We start from the raw sequence: 16,281 nt of genomic DNA, 5'->3' as shown, positions 1-16,281 counted from the left end.
ACTTAATTTTTTCCACTGCAAGGGAACATGGTTGATGGGTCCTAGGCCTGAAGCTTGTGAGTTAAGAACTGTTTAGTTCATCCATCGGTGTTCCCCAACAAGCACTGAGTGTATCTTCAGGGATACCTGAAGAGGCCCATCAATGTGACCCCAGCAGAGCGGTCCTGCTCCCCAGGATGTGCCAGCAGGGGTTCCTTCAGAAAACCTAGTAGAAGGAAGGTTCTTAATAGACCCACGAGCAGAAACATATGGGGCTTACAGCTTCTCTTATTGTAATTACTGACAATCACTCTTTTGGCTCCATGTCTTTTGAAATGAGCACTACAATAACCTCTATGAATTAAATATTTCCTACAATTTTATAACCTAACAAAAGCCACTATGGTTTCACAGGTGAGTGTAATTAGAATATATACAGTTCTCCCCAGTTGTTGTCTATAATCCCACTAAAAATGTCACAGCTGCTAGGTAAGAAGACATATAGGAATACTTTTTAACACGGAAACTGTTGGAAACTCATAATCACTATCATTATATATTGGTTGACTGTGTGCAGGAAATTTTCTTTAGGATAATGCAGTCCCTGCCTTCACCAAGCATCATTGACTCTGGTGTCAAACAGCATCCCAATTTTTTATTCAACAAATAAATAAAACAAGGAAAAAATCAGAGACCTCAACACTGAAACTATTTTTTAATTGACTTTTTAGGGAGAGAGGAAGAGAGAGGGATAAAGAGATAGAAACATAGATAAGAGAGAAACATCAATGGGTGCCTACTGCATGCCCCCTACTGGGGATTGAGTCACAACCCAGGCATGTGTCTGACCTGGAAGATTCACATTAACTGTGACTTCCTGGTCTATGGGTCAATGTTCAGGCACTGAGCCACACCAAACAGGTGAAACTATTTTATATTGAATTGTTACTCATGGTTGGCAGAAATTTTCTGTTTCAGCCTAACAATGACAGTATGTATACTATAAAATAATTTGTATTCCAAGATATTTCCCCTCTAAAGTTAAACAAGTAGATACATTAGACAATACTGTAGGTTTTGTATTCCTGGCTGAACTAACCCATTTTATTGTTGTCCTAATTCAAAGATGGTGTTCCATCTGTGGTTAAGAAGAGCAGAAAGTCTTCCCACATTAAAGATGTAAGAACTATTCTTTGCAGACTTGTCTGTCAAATAAGTAAAAAATTCCTTCAGTTTTACTTAAAGGAATATTTGCCAGAAAAGCAAGATTGGGCTCAACCCCACAGCTGTCAGTTGTCAGTCTGTTTATTGGGAAGGCTGTCCCTTTAACTAGCTTAAAAATTGCTAGTGGCTTTTCCCAGATTCTACTGACAGCCTCACCCCACCCCCAAGAATAAGTGGGGAGGGGAGAGAGGAAGAGAAAAAACATATTCCAAGTTCTTCTTACCCTTCTGTACCCCATAAAACAACCGTTTGGATTACACGCCTGCTAATTCTGGAAGCTCCTCCAAGTTCCCCAAATCTCCCAGTAGATTTTAAGCTTCCCTGGGTACAACGCTCACCACCCCGAACACCCTTCACACAGCGTGCGCAAGATATTTTAGACCTTGATGAGTCCCCGTGCAGTCCATCAAAGGTGCTGTGAACCCAAAAGACAGCAACAGCTGAAAAATTAGAATTCCGACGTCAATCAGAACAGTCCGCAATGTGTCCGGCCAGGACCCTCCAAGTGGGAGGGCGCGCCCCAGCCCCAGGAGCGAATCAGAAGCTGGCCCAGCCGTTGCCATGGCCACGTTGTTTGTTAGCGCGGTGCACGTACACTGCGCTCGCCAGGGAACCAATCAGCGGCCGGCCAGGGCGTTGCCATGGCCACTTTGTGTGTTAGAGCACAGCAGGTGTGGGGCGATGGAGACCCAGGGTGCTTTTCCCGGCCCAGACCCAGGCCCAGCGAGGATCCGGGCAGCCGCATCCCTAGACACCCGCCTCTGCCCGATTTCCTGAGCGCGCGGCATGAACCGCAAGAAGCTGCAGAAGTTGACGGACACCTTAACTAAAAATTGCAAGCATTGTAAGTACGAATCAAGGGCTGGATTAGCACAGGCTCCTGGTCCAGGTCTCCTGCCCTACCCGGTGCTAAAATTTTCTGCCCAACCTGCTTTCTAACTCCAAGCCTTAGGGCCCTTAAAGAGAAGCCTGGACGAGAATACCTGGATGTTAGCTTTTCGGAGCAGGCCCCACGCCTGCCAATCAACTTAAGGATCGCTATCCAGGTGTCCAGGCATCTAGGATTGCACTCCCACAAGTACACTTACTTGCTTCTCAAGCGCTCTTCTTAATTTACCCTTACATTACAGAAACGTGATTTATATACCCAGGAGACACATGTGGTTTTAGACTCGGTCATAGGTGTAAAGTGACTATTAAAAACCAGGGAATCGAGAAAAGTATCACAAGCAACATACACCTGCATTCTAGCTTTCTACAGCAAGTAAAATGACAGTGTTCAATACTGGATACTTACCAAGAGATCTATAAGGGAAAATGGTTATCAAGGACTGAACACCCTTAGGAAGCAAACCTATGTCAGAGCTGGAAGGGAAGTGAACCCAAAGAGCTCACTGAAGCTAAACACATGGTAAAGAATCTGTTCCCAGCTCTAGACTTCCACTTTCCAGTTGCTGGTGGGGTTGCAGGGTACTTTGCCGGTGACAAAATGAGCTCTTATTAAAGGCATCTGCTCCCACTCACATTCTAAAAGGCAGTCCTAGAATTTCCTAGGTAACTTTAGAATTGTATTCAGACTGAAAAACAGAACTGTACCTGGGCCAGGAAGATAAGGACATGGTTTAGGTGAAGACGGTGTTGACCAATGAGCAAGCTTATGAATTGTATGCTGATTGCAAAACTACTGGCCACCTGAGGAAATAGAAGAAGACATAATCCCAAGACCATTCCCACTGTGCAAAGAAGGAGGAACAAACATGTTTGAATGTCGTTCTAGAGATTACAGGATCTCGTTTCTTTTAATTGTATGTGTACCTAATGCAATGAGTAGTAAGAAAGGCTCTCTTAGTGGAGTGGTGGTGTAAATGAAAATTAGAGTGTGTATAAGCATCTTAAACTTCTTAGAAAAATAGTCATCCTGTCATTTAAGGCATTATTATGGTCATTATAATATGATGAGAGTTTGTTCTGTTGTTGTTTTTCTTAAAATACTTCCATTTCTGGGAGAAGACCACACCCTCTAAAACATCTGGTGAACACTTTGAGTACAAAATGCAATAATTTCAATATACAATGCTGAATTTAATTTGCTCCCTGTTCAGTACATTTGCAAACAGACATTCTGTGAATAATTAAGAGGTGAGTGTATTAAAAGATAAAGAAACACATGGCAGGATAAACTCTTTTGCTTTTTGTACTTACATAAACATTTTAAAGTGAGCCTGAAAAACTTGGATGATTACTAGTTAAATTCTATAGAAAGAGTTTCAAGTCCTTGACATTATAATAATTTTAAATTCCTTTAAACAGAGGACCTTTCACCTAAAGTTATATTTCCTTTCAGTTGGCAGAAGATAATCCCACTAGGATTAAATGGATAAATTTTGTGGAATCAGAGAAGAAAGTATCTTCAGTGGTCATATAGTTAATCTGCAACTATACAGATAGGATCTGAAGAACAATCAAACCAACCCAAAAAAATGAAAGCCCATCCTTGAATTTTTCTTAACTGTATTTAGTATTGTATTCTAGAATTTAAGAAACATTTCAGCAAGAAAAGTTTTCTTATGGCTAATCTTGGATCCTTGGGTAATAAATTAAGCTAATATTCTTTAATCTTTATTTCAGCCAAGATGGAAAAGATGAAACATAAAATGCTGAGTGAAGGGGATGTTGTATAGTCATTCTTTAAGCAGTCTTTTCTTTCCCAACTAGCCAACAGCCTTTTTACTTTGAGAATATTTTTAAATTGTGGTTAAATTTTACTATTTCAATTGTACAGCTCTGTATATTCAATTTATTCAAATTGTTGCAAAACTGTTACCACCATTAAGCTCCAGAACATTTTTATCTTTCCCAACTGAAACTCTATACCCATGATAGTATAACTCCCCATTTTCCACTTCCCCAAACCCCTGGCAACTACTATTCTACTTTCTGTCTCTATTAATTCAATCACTCTAGGTATATCATATAAGTGATATCATACAGTATTTGTTCTTTTTTGTTTGGCTTATTTCACTTATCACAAAGTTTTCAAGTTTCATCCATGCTATAGCATGTGCCAAAATTTCCTTCCTTTATAAAACCAAATAATCACCCATAGTATGCATTTATTATATTTTGTTTATCCATTCATTCACCAGTGGACACTTGATTGCTTCCACTTTTGGCTACTGTGAATAATGTTGCTATGATCTTTGGTGTGCAACAACCATGTCAAACTCGTGGCCTGGGGGCCACATGTGGCCCACAATGAATATTTTTTGCGGCCCAGCCAATATAACGGTATGTAAGAAATATTTTAATAAAAATTTTGTAACTTAATTTTTACAATATTCTGTTATACATAATCCTATATAGTAAAAGCATAGTATGCAACTTGTCCCCTCAACCACAAGTTATCCGGGAATTCGACCAGGGGGCAGGGCCAGCCAGGGGAAGGGAGGGAGGCCCTGGCCGGCAGCCAGCAGCTGCTAGGGACTCTACCAGTGCACGAATTTCATGCACTGGGCCTCTAGTTATTAATAACGAACTACAACGTTTGCTAATGCCTGATTACTGTAATCGTGTTGCATTCATTTCCCTTATGCGCCTTATGTTCAGGCACACCATTCTCTCCACTAATACTCGCAGCAAATATTTTAGCAGATGATTGCCACATCATTAGTCTTGGACTGACTTGTTTGATGTGCGCAACAGGAAATATTTCACTTTCAGAGAACAAGAAAAATAGGTTCATTTGCATTACGCTTAATAATTTGTGCAATTATTCAGTGTCTGGTAAGTTAATATTCAAGAAAAAAATATTAATTTTTATTAAAATGTTCCATTATTTTATGTTAACGATTACTCATTTATTTCAGCCCTTTTTATTCAGCATGTCTCTATTGAAATAAACCTACGTTTCTATGAAAATTGAAGCTTTGTTTTTTTGCTGCCCACATAAACTTAAACCTTGTTTATTTGGCCCATGGTAGCCTTTGAGTTTGACATGCTTGGTGTACAAGTATTTGAGCCCCTGCTTTCAGTTCTCTGGGTATATACCCAGGAGTGAATCACTGGATTACACAGAATTTCTGTGTTTAACTTTTTGACAAACTGGTATACCATTTTCTACTGCAACTAACAGCTCTTTTAAAAATTATAATCATTATACTCTTGTCTATTATTTAATTTATTTACTAAATCATTTGTTTTTCAAGGTTTTTAATATCCCTCTTACATTTTGGTATCTCAAACCAGAAATCATACTCAGGCCTGTTCTGACCTGTAGGATTAGATGTGATTTCTCCATTTCTATGTTCTGTCTTCTTTTACATGCATGCAGGTTTTGTCTTTGTTTTAAAAAATACTCTGTCTTGTTTTGAAATAAACTCATCCCCATCTTCTACCTATAATTCATATTTAAACTCACTTTTTTGTTCTTTTTTTAAAAAAAATATTTTTATTGATTTTTTTACAGAGAGGAAGGGAGAGAGATAGAGAGTTAGAAACATCGATGAGAGAGAAACATCGATCAGCTGCCTCCTGCACACCCCCCACTGGGGATGTGCCCACAACCAAGGTACATGCCCTTGACCGGAATCAAACCTGGGACCCTTCAGTCCGCATGCCGATGCCCTATCCACTGAGCCAAATTGGTTAGGACTCACTTTTTTGTTCTTAATGCTAGGCAATAACCCTTCCACTTAACATATCTGAAATGGGAATTGGAACACAAATAATTATCTCACTCTTTAAAAACACCACCCTTTATACAATGATGTGTGTTGACAAATATGAATGTGTGTGTATCCTTTCAATAAAATTTGCCTTCATTCAAAGTACTGCTGAATAATTGCATGTTAATTTCATTTCATCTGCAATATGAGCTACAAGAGTGCTAAAATATGTTTAAACACTTTTTTTATTGGAAAATGGGTGATTTTAATTTCCAAAATCTCAATAATGGATTTACTAAGGCTAATATGAAATAAAAATTGTCTCCTGCCTTTCAGGAGCATGGTATCTATTTCCAGGGGAATGCTAAATTACAAGTCTCATGAGTGCCTATAATCAAAACGCAAGAAAAGTTAGCATTCTTAAACATTACCATGCTTACTCTGAATCATATCCCTACTGCCTCTTAAAGTCTAGGATTGGACCCCACAATCATTATTCAGGTAACTGGACTGATACTGTCTTCTTTTTTCCTAAGTGTGACTGAACTTGCACCTGTTGGATATTGGAGGGAAGGCTTTTTCTCTAATTTTAGTGGAGAATCCTCTGTAGTAGCCATCCTCTGTTAACTTAAGGGTCATGAATCTCAAAACAGATATGTCGTCTGCCCTGGCTGGGTAGCTCAGTTGGTTGGAGCATCCCCATAACCCCCTGTAATCTACAAGGTTGGGGATGATTCCAGGTCAGGGCACATACCACATACCTAGGTTGCAGTTGGATCCCTGATGGGGATGGGTAGGGAAGGCAATTCTCTCTCTCTCTCTCTCCCCCCTCCCTCTCTAAAATCAGTAAAAACATAGCCTCGGATAAGGATTAAAAAAATAACCATAAAATTGCTGACAACTACATATCTGATGGCTTTAAAATGTTAGTCTATAAATTCATTAATGCAAAATTTAAGTTAGAAATTAAAGATTAAAACACATTTTTGTTATATCTTAACTTTATTTTTCCACAGTTAATAAATTTGAAGTGAAGTGTCTTATAAAACTTTATTATAACTTGGTGGGAGATATAATAGAGCGACAAGGTGTGGTCAATGGACTGGACCGTAATGCATTTAGAAACTTCTTGCATGTGACATTTGGAATGACAGATGACATGATTATGGACAGAGGTAAGGAGAAATACAAATCCCGCCATAACTGAAAAAAGAGTATCGAGTTGGACTTACTGTTTGTAAAACCTTGATGTTCTATATTCCCAATTTCATTCAAATATAAAATTTAAATCTTTATATTCAAGAAAAAGATCATAGGAGAGGGAAATGAGAGTGAGGGAGGCTAAGGGGGGATGAATGGTGATGGAAAAAGACATGAGCTGGGGTGTGAACACACAATACAATATGTAGATAATGTATTACAGAATTATATACCTTACAACTATATAATTGTGTTAACCAATGTAACCCCAATAAATTAAATTTTTTTAAAAAAGAAAAAGATCATAGGGATGGAAATAGTATCCACTCTATTTTGTGTATTTAAGAAGTGGACAGAGTCAGCTTGAATAATTAGGTTTCCCTTACTTTATAACAGAAAACCTAAAATATTTCTATTTTTACTTAATAAATATAATAATAAGAAGAATAGTTTTAAAAGGACATTTAAGTTTCTTTACATCATTGAAAGTATTTCAATAAGAATCAAGATATAGTCCGGTCTACCATGTAATAAAGCATTACTTTTGTTGAGTAACAAAAGTACAAAATTATATATTTTATGTTAGTATAGCAACACATTTAATATATCAACAGTTATATGTTAATAATTAGTTATTAACATATTTAGATATTCAGAATTTACTTTGTTCCCACAAAATATGAGGAGAAAAGTTAGTTTCTTCCTTTGTCAAATGGGAAAGTTGGACCATATGATCCTGAAGTTTTGTTTAAATTTTCAAAGTGAGTAGTACCAATGTAGATACATTACTGAGAGTAAAAATGTAGCACAAGTATTACATTGCCCTTCTTTTTCTTTTTAGTATTCCGAGGTTTTGATAAAGACAATGATGGTTGTGTAAGTGTATCAGAGTGGGTATATGGATTATCACTGTTTCTTCGAGGAACTTTGGAAGAAAAAATGAAATGTAAGATTTCAGGTTATCCTACTGGTTTGCACATTATGCCTAACATATCTAAAACATTTTAAACCGATTTCTTACAACCTAGCCAGTGAAGTAGGTTGTCTGTTGGTTGGTTGGTTGGTTGGTTGGAATACCCATTAGCCTTTTTTACGGAGCAAATTCAAGTCAATGCTAAAGGTTGAAAAAAAATTAATTAAAAGAAAAATCAAGAGATTTTGAAGAGTAATTCATGTCAAGCAAGACTAGATAAGCACATGTTGTAGGTGCTAATCATGTATATATACATTTACATTACAGGTCATAAGATTATGTTTTTGCATATTTAAGTACTTGAATTATAACCATAAAAGTAGGGGATATTGATTCTAGTGCTCTGATTCTTAGTTAATTCTTAATTTTGATGAACTCTGTTTAAGAATTATGTCAACATTAAAATTTTTTAATAAAAATAAAAGAATTATATGTCAGTCAGTTTTCCACGAGTTTCAAGATGAAAAATTTCAACTTATTGCTTCTTTTTTACCTTAATTTTCTTTTTTTAAACTTATATTTATTGTTGAAAGAATTACAGATGTCCCTTGTTTTTCCCCCATTGACCACCTCCACAATTCAATCCCCCCGCCCCCCACATTCACCACAGTATGTCTGTGACCATGTATTATGCATATGTGCATAATATGCATATAAGTTATTTGATTAATCACTCCCCCCCTCTACTCTCCCCCCTCCCGGCTTCCCTCTGAGGATCTTCAGTCTGTTACATGCTTCTATGTCTCTGGATCTTTTTTGTTCATTAGTTCATTAGATTCCACCTATAAGTGAGATCATGTGATACTTATCTTTTTCTGATTGGCTTATTTCACTCAACATAATACCTGGGGAGTATTATGCCAACTTATTGTCTCTTGTGATGCTTCTCCATAGCTGATTGTAATGAAACTTTTTCTAAGGATTGTTGCATATATTCAACAAGTGAACATTAAGCATTTATTATGGAAATTAGATTGTGTTAAGGCCTGTGGCATTGATAAGAACATCAATATAGACCTTGGTCTTGAAAACTGTATCAGAACAAATGTTACCTTAAGGATAATATCAAATTCCTAATTGGCTATTTTTTAAAAGATTGCTTTGAAGTGTTTGATTTGAATGGTGATGGATTCATTTCAAAGGAGGAAATGTTCCACATGTTGAAGAACAGCCTTCTTAAACAGCCATCTGAAGAAGACCCTGATGAAGGAATCAAAGATTTGGTTGAAATAACACTTAAGAAAATGGTAAATATGTATAATTTAGAGTTTTATATTAAAATTTAAAGGCTAATTGTGGGATAAAAATAATAATTCAAATGATAGTAACTATCAGTTTTCTGCTTGGTGAAATCAAACACCTGGATTATGCTCTTTTTTTATAATATTGATAGTTCATTACAATTTAACTAGTCTCATTTCTCTAATACCTTTTTTTTCCATTTACACTTGACCATGAAAAGACAGTTGTATTTGCAATAAGTATTTTACATGTTGACGCATATACGGCTGGTCACTCCTAGGATCATGACCATGATGGGAAACTGTCCTTCTCAGACTATGAACAAGCTGTGAGAGAAGAAACTCTTCTACTGGAAGCTTTTGGACCATGTCTACCTGATCCAAAGGTAAAGAAAGATATTGTTACACTGGCCAGGGGATTGGAGCACCATTCAGTGCACTAAAAGGCTGCAGGTTTGATTCCCAGTCAGGGCACATACTTGGATTATGGGTCCCATCCTTCATTGGAGCATGTGAAGGAGGCAACTGATCAATGTTTCTCTATCACTTCTCTCTCTCTCTCTCTCTCTCTCTCTCTCTCTCTCTCTCCCTCCCTCCCTCCCTCCTTCCCTCCCTCCCTCCCTCCATCCATCCCTCTCTATAAAATCCAAAAACACATCCTAGGGTAGATATTTAAAAAAGGAAGAAAGATATTATTTTTTTACTGAACAGTGACCAAAATATAATGTAGGATCAACAACCAAGTCTTCTTGGTTTGGTGAGTGATGGATCAAACAAATAACCTTCAGCCACAGAGAATAGCTTATAGATAGAGAAAGCCCACTGAAGAAGAACTTGATGGTTCATTTTATAGTACTATTGTGGCCGAATGCTATTGTTTGTTTACTCATTAACTCATTCATTTATGTAGAAACAATTATTGAAGCTTAATGTGGACCAGAAGCACATACGAAAGGCTTAATTGAAGTGCTCAAGGGTTAATATTTTTTAGGAGGAACATCAACATGAAAATAATTACTCAACAGTATGATAAGTATTATTATAATAATAGTTAATGACTTATACAGGTTTCATCTACGCCATCCACTGTTATAAGCACTATCATCCACATCACCTCATTTAATTCCCTTATCAACCCTATGAAGTAGGTAGTATTATTATTCTCATTTTACAGATGAGGAAACTGAGGTTTGAGGAGTTTAGCCCACTGGTCCAAGTTCATGCAACAATTATGAAGTAACCTGGGTCCCCTGGTTCTAGAGTCCATAGAGATATGTATAGAATATTGTGATGCTCACGAAGACCGCATCAAAACCAGCTGTATCAAATGACTGGTAAATGGCTGGTGGGACAAGGAAGGCTAGGTTTCAAGGACACAATAGTCAGCTAGGTCAAAATGGGGACAAATAATGAATAATCTAAGCAAAGGGAAGGCATGACACGCACAAGAGAGAGAAATGAATCTGTATTCAAAGAGTATTTGGTGTGGTATGAAACTGGTGATGAGTGATGATGCTGGAGATGCATACATAGAAGGGCCAATCCCAAGGGAGCTTGGAGTTTGGATTTTGTCTTGAGTGCCTGAGTATTCATTGGAAAATTTTAAGCAGGTAGAATGATTTGGTATATAAATATTACAATACACCTTCCCCCAGTCTCTAGTCTGTATCTCCAGCTGCCTACTCAACATATCCAATAGATAATCTCAATAAACTTTCTCATCAGGATTTAAACAGGTCTAAACCTGTCCCATTTGGAAAAGAAAAGAATAGAAAAAAGAGGTAGAAAGGAAGGAGGAAGGGGGGAAAGGTGGGAGCAAAAGAAAGAGGAAGGAAGCAAGGAAGGAAGGAAAGGAAAAGAGAGATCTTACCTTAATTACACAACTACTTTTATTTTCTGTCCAATGGCTTTGTTTTTCAAAGTCAAATGTCTTGAAAGAATTGTCCATATTTGCAACCTACACTACCATTACTTCTTCCTCTCCACACTTGAAGCTGCTCTCACTGAGGTCACCACACCACACTCTCCCTATTAATCCCAAGCATCCAGCTTTGGGGTTTTTGTCTTACTAGACTACATTCCTTCCCTATGCCCAACTGTTTGTCCAGCTTCTCTTGCTCTAGGAAGCATGTCTGCTACCTGCCACCGACTGGCTGTGACATAATTAGTCCTCCTGGCCTCCCATAGTCTACTGTGTGTTTACTTTATTGCATCCCTCACTTCAGTGAATTAAGCTCATCAGTTTCTGGATGGTTTCTGCCACTAGACTGGAGGCTCCTGAAGATCTGGGCCGTGTAGTCTTGCTCACCTTGTAGCCCCACACTAAGTATTGTACTTGGAATATAATCTGTACTGTCACCATCTGTAAGTGAACAGAAAATGCATGACCATCACAAGTTCTTGATGTTGTTATCTTGTGTCTCTTCCAAGGAGACATACGGAATATCTTTGTTTTGTTCTGCCTTTTTCGTAAGTCTGTACTAATTTTAGCACTTTTATTTTACAGAGCCAAATGGAATTTGAAGTCCACATATTCAAAGATCCAAATGAATACATTGATATGTGAATAACTAAATGTCTGTGTTGCCTCAAATGAGTATAAAAAAGGAGGTGTATATGTATTGTATATATATGTTTTTTATTTAGAAAGATGATATTGAATTGTGTGTTTGGGTGGGGGATGTTGTTCACTTACATATATCATTTAACTTTAGTGTAAGAACCAAGTAAAAGGGATATAAGACAAGTTTCTTATTAGATGTTGTTGGGTTTGGGTTTAACATTGCTAGAGGTGTTTTATACCTAGACATATATTGAAGCATATAACTATCAGAAAAGTTTGTATTAATGAAATGAATAGTGAAATTACATTATCTTGAATTATATAAGGCAACTATTAAGGCAAGTATTTTTCATGTCAGAAAAATGCTAGATATAATAAAATTAAAAATCATAGAGCCCTAACTGGTTTGGCTCAGTGGATAGAGCATCAGCCTGCGGACTCAAGGGTCCTAGGTTCATTTCCATTCAAGGGCATGTACCTTAGTTTCGGGCACATCCCCAGTAGGGTGTGTGCAGGAGGCAGCTGATCAATGTTTCTCTCTCATAGATGTTTCTAACTCTCTATCCATCTCCCTTCCTCTCTGTAAAGAAAAAAATAATAAAAATCATAGAAATTACTGAATGTTTTTGGAGCAGTAAATAATTAAGATGGTATCGAAAGACACTGGCATTTAACATTTAAGTACCATTCTGCTAGGCACTGAGGGAGATTTAAAGAGATGAAAGAAACATGTCGCATATTTTAATATGATCTTTATTATTGTTTGAGGCTTTGTCCTTCAACCTGCCTAGATTGTAAGTATCTGAGGGCTGGGGGTCTCATCATACCCATCTTTATATCTGTCATAACAGTTAGTACAGTCCTCTGCACAGAACGTCTCTCAATAAATACTGTGGGTTGAAAAGTACAAAGTACAATAAGATAAATCCAAACTCTTGGCAAGCAGGGGAAGAGGAAAGTGCTGTTTCTTGAGTTTAATGAATGATGCATGGGCACAGCTTTCAGTTTATTTCTGGAGTCATCCTGGTTGCCCCTTCCCCTGCCATTGCACTCAGTTGGCAAGCCTGTTCTGGCTCCCTCTGCTTCCTACGTCAGCTCTACTCTGTCTCTGTCACTGCCTTGGATTCCCCTTGCATACTCCCGTATAAGGGGACCTGACTTCCCTCTGCCCCCCACTCTCCAGCAGGTGCCTGTGGGCGTTGGGTGGAAGCATGAAAAGACGGGCTTAGTTATGCTCTTGGAGTTACTGTCTATCTCTTTAGTGAACATGCGCAAGCAGCTAATATCTCTTCTGTCAATATGTAAATATTTAGAAGCTTTTTGGATATTAAATACCTTTTACTATATAAGATGAAGCAAAAGAGTACATTGTATTAAAAAATGGACAGTTACAAATAAGTGGAATAAGCAATTCCAAGAAATAAAGACATTTTACTGTCCAAGCATTTTCTTAAAATTTTAGATTGTTATTTAGATGGACTTTGACACAATTTTTCTATCTTGAATATGTATAAATAATGCAATACACATGCTTTTAATTTTGTAATTGTATCTTTCTGATTACAAAATAATAGAGATTAACTGAAGAATACTTCAGAAGTTTAGGAAATTCAACAAATAAATTTAAATTATTCATTAATATTCTGGGATAGATTCTTTCAGGTTCTCTCAAGGCACCCTATATGTTTTTAGGTGATCATGTTGAAAATGCTCTTTTGTAAGCTGCTGGTTTTGTGCACCACGATCCATGAACATTTTCTCAGGTCATTAGATGTTTGTCTACAGCCTCACTTGTAATGGCTGCCTGGTGTCCCATCACTACAGACTCACTAAACCGCTTCCCTGCCACTGACATGTGTTGGTTCACACATTTTTGCTATTATAAATAATTTCTGAAATGAACTATTCTTATAGACAAATCTTCTCACATGCATTATTGGTTACTTACTTGGGGTAAGTTTGTAAATAGAGGAATGTTGAGTTAGAGGCCAGTGTGATCTTGAGATTTGTAATACATGTCACCAGATTACCCTCCAGAAAGGCCTACTGTGCTCAATGCATGAGAGGCCGATTCCTTTCCATGCAGTGCACATTCTTTGAACTTCTTTGCTAACATCATGCACCATAATTGGCCATAATTTTAATGTATCATTTAAAGAACTAATCTTATACAGCTGTACCTAAACTTTTTATTGTAGTTTGATTAAAAAATCAATTTCCAAGTCAATAACCCTGTTTTATTACATATTATTTAAAACTAAAAAAAAAAAGTCTTAAAAGAATTCTAAATAATTTAAGTGAAACCTAAGATGATGTTAGTACTTGACCGTAAGATCTCATAGGCTCTGTTCACACCCCTCGGCTGTTCCTCATCATAATCTGCCCAATTATTTCCTCTGCTAGTATATCTAGATTTCTGGAGCCTCTTCATTTCACTACTGTAGAACTCATAAGTGATTTTAACACTGAAATTTTACTCAACTTAATAGCAGGGTCACCTGAGTACAGAGGACCTTTGAGGACAAGATTTCTTCCCTCTTACTCCGAGCTCTGCCGCCAGGCCTGTCCTGAGTCCTCATCCCGCGAGGTACAGCCAGTGTTTCTCAGCCCGTGTTTGCCTGCCTTCGGGGCGACTCATTAGGACGATGGATGAACAAGTGTAATTTGGAAGATTGAGTGTAACCTTCCTCTCACTGACTTCTCAACGCTTTGGCTTCCCCGTCTCCTACCAGTGCTCTGCAAAGAGGAGCAGAAAGCAGGCCAGGCCCCTTTGGGAGAGCAGAGCATTGCCCCACAAGCAGCTTGCAGACATTCTCTTTGGGAAACAACCAAGTACTTTTTTTAAACGACAGGATTTTAAAACTGCCACTGCATTCTGGTAGTCCTGCATTCTTAACCTGTAAATATCTTTGGGTACAAGATTGCACTTGTAAGAAGCCAAACCAGCAAGTGCTTGCATTATAAAATCATCCAAAACATTCACTAAGTTCCTGCTTCGTGCTAAGCCATGAGGGTTAAAATATTCTAGGTCAGTTGCTCTGCCTTCACCTTGTTCATATTATATGATAAGACTCTATGCTGTGTGACAGTTATCACTGTTTAGATTCACTGTGACAATCCCTCTCCTGCCTCTTTCTCCCCTACTCCCCCCCAAAAAGATATATAATTTGTAGTTAAAGAATATTATTAAAGGAAATTAAATAAACTGTGAAACTAAAAAGATAGTAATGTCTATAAGAGGTTTCTCTGAGCTGCTCCTCAGGTTGTCCATTTTTCCTAGTGCATTTTATCTAACTGGGTCCATTTCCTCACAGAATCAGCCTCTAACTCCCCCATAGTCATCCAGAACTGATGATTATTTCTCTCCAAGTATGGCAAAGAAAGGGTGGGAATTGCATTTGACATGGAGAGACTATGAAAGATACACAATAAAATAAAACTTTAATCCATGTATGTGTTAATTACAGTTCATCAAATTGTCAAGGTTGGTTGGTAATAGTTCAAAAAGAGGTAGAAGTAAAATATTCATCTTTTCTGATTTAGCAGCCCCCCCTTTCTGTTAGAGTAAAGCAAATGAGCTCTTGAAGTATTTCCAGCCCCAGTTACCATTGAAGGAGGAGCCACCTGAATACAGCCACGCCAATCAAAGCCCCCTTCCCATGAGATGTATCTGAAGGAAACTTGCTCAGTTTCACAGGGGGAGCAACAAAGGAAAGAAGTCTAACAGTGGAATATTCTATGTGAAGCAAAGCATGCTTCTACATTTGAAATGTCTTTATCAGAGTGCCATTACCTTATGCAGTAGTTAATTGCTCACAGTTCCCTCACTGGTAATTTGTGGCTTTCTGTGTACCTCATGCCTCCTACCTAATCTGTCAAGAATATATTTCTTCCTCTAAGACACACATCCTCTTGTTTATTTTCACCTTCTCCTGCCTGGTCATCCCACACTGCCTCTATTATGTGGTCCAGCCAGACTCACAGAGAGTTCCCTGGGTGAGAAGTTTGTCAACTTAAAGGGCATTGAATAAATTGTGTGAAACACAGTCTGTCTTTCCTTAACCCGAGTTGCTCCTTCCTATCTCCTATCCCCATCTCTAAAGTCTTTGTGTGGCCCAAGGGACACCACAGCTTAAAGCCAGGCAACAGGGGACCTAAAGATGGAGAATGGCATGCACTTCAGCAGAGGACTTGTAAGTTCTCTCTGCAAGTGACATCTAGAATTTGAGTCACTACCTCCTGGTAGAAGGAGTTAGCCCCACAGCACAGGCCAATCCAGAAGATTAATTAAAACCATTTGGTCAAGTATTCCTTAATCTTTCAGATATAACAGTAGAATCAGAAAGTAGAATAAAACAATCCCCATAATCCCTACAATACATTACACAAAAATTCAATGAACACCTTTGTTCCCAGATTATGCTAAATATTACACTC

The 16,281-nt window shown here is 37.8% G+C and overlaps 1 protein-coding gene across 2 annotated transcripts; it reads left to right on the top strand.

Annotated features, from left to right (window-relative positions):
• The first annotated feature begins 1,868 nt into the window (after positions 1 to 1,868).
• On the top strand, positions 1,869 to 15,924 carry CLXN (calaxin). 2 transcript variants are annotated; one of them, XM_070392082.1, is made up of 6 exons: positions 1,869 to 2,047; positions 6,884 to 7,042; positions 7,909 to 8,013; positions 9,136 to 9,287; positions 9,563 to 9,667; positions 11,788 to 15,923. In XM_070392082.1, exons 1-6 carry the CDS (start codon positions 1,990 to 1,992, stop codon positions 11,845 to 11,847), a joined length of 639 nt encoding a protein of 212 aa, XP_070248183.1. In that variant the 5' UTR covers positions 1,869 to 1,989; the 3' UTR covers positions 11,848 to 15,923. The 2 variants fall into 2 exon arrangements, with proteins under 2 accessions (XP_070248183.1, XP_070248184.1); XM_070392083.1 differs by lacking the exon at positions 7,909 to 8,013 and having other exon boundaries at positions 11,788 to 15,924.
• The last annotated feature ends 357 nt before the right edge of the window (positions 15,925 to 16,281 follow it).

Source organism: Myotis yumanensis, unplaced genomic scaffold (genome assembly GCF_028538775.1).
Source record: "Myotis yumanensis isolate MYYU_CA2020_CCGP unplaced genomic scaffold, mMyoYum1.0.hap1 SCAF_15, whole genome shotgun sequence".
NCBI lineage: Eukaryota > Metazoa > Chordata > Mammalia > Chiroptera > Vespertilionidae > Myotis > Myotis yumanensis.
The sequence above is the reverse complement of the archived record's forward strand: the minus strand, read 5'-3'. Positions and strand labels throughout refer to the sequence as shown.

Coding starts and splice junctions, on each gene's coding strand:
- CLXN (XM_070392082.1), top strand. CDS start 1,990: ATGAACCGCAAGAAGCTGCAGAAGTTGACGGACACCTTAACTAAAAAT. Junction 7,043..7,908: donor TGACATGATTATGGACAGAG/GTAAGGAGAAAT, acceptor TTTTCTTTTTAG/TATTCCGAGGTTTTGATAAA. Junction 8,014..9,135: donor TTTGGAAGAAAAAATGAAAT/GTAAGATTTCAG, acceptor ATTTTTTAAAAG/ATTGCTTTGAAGTGTTTGAT.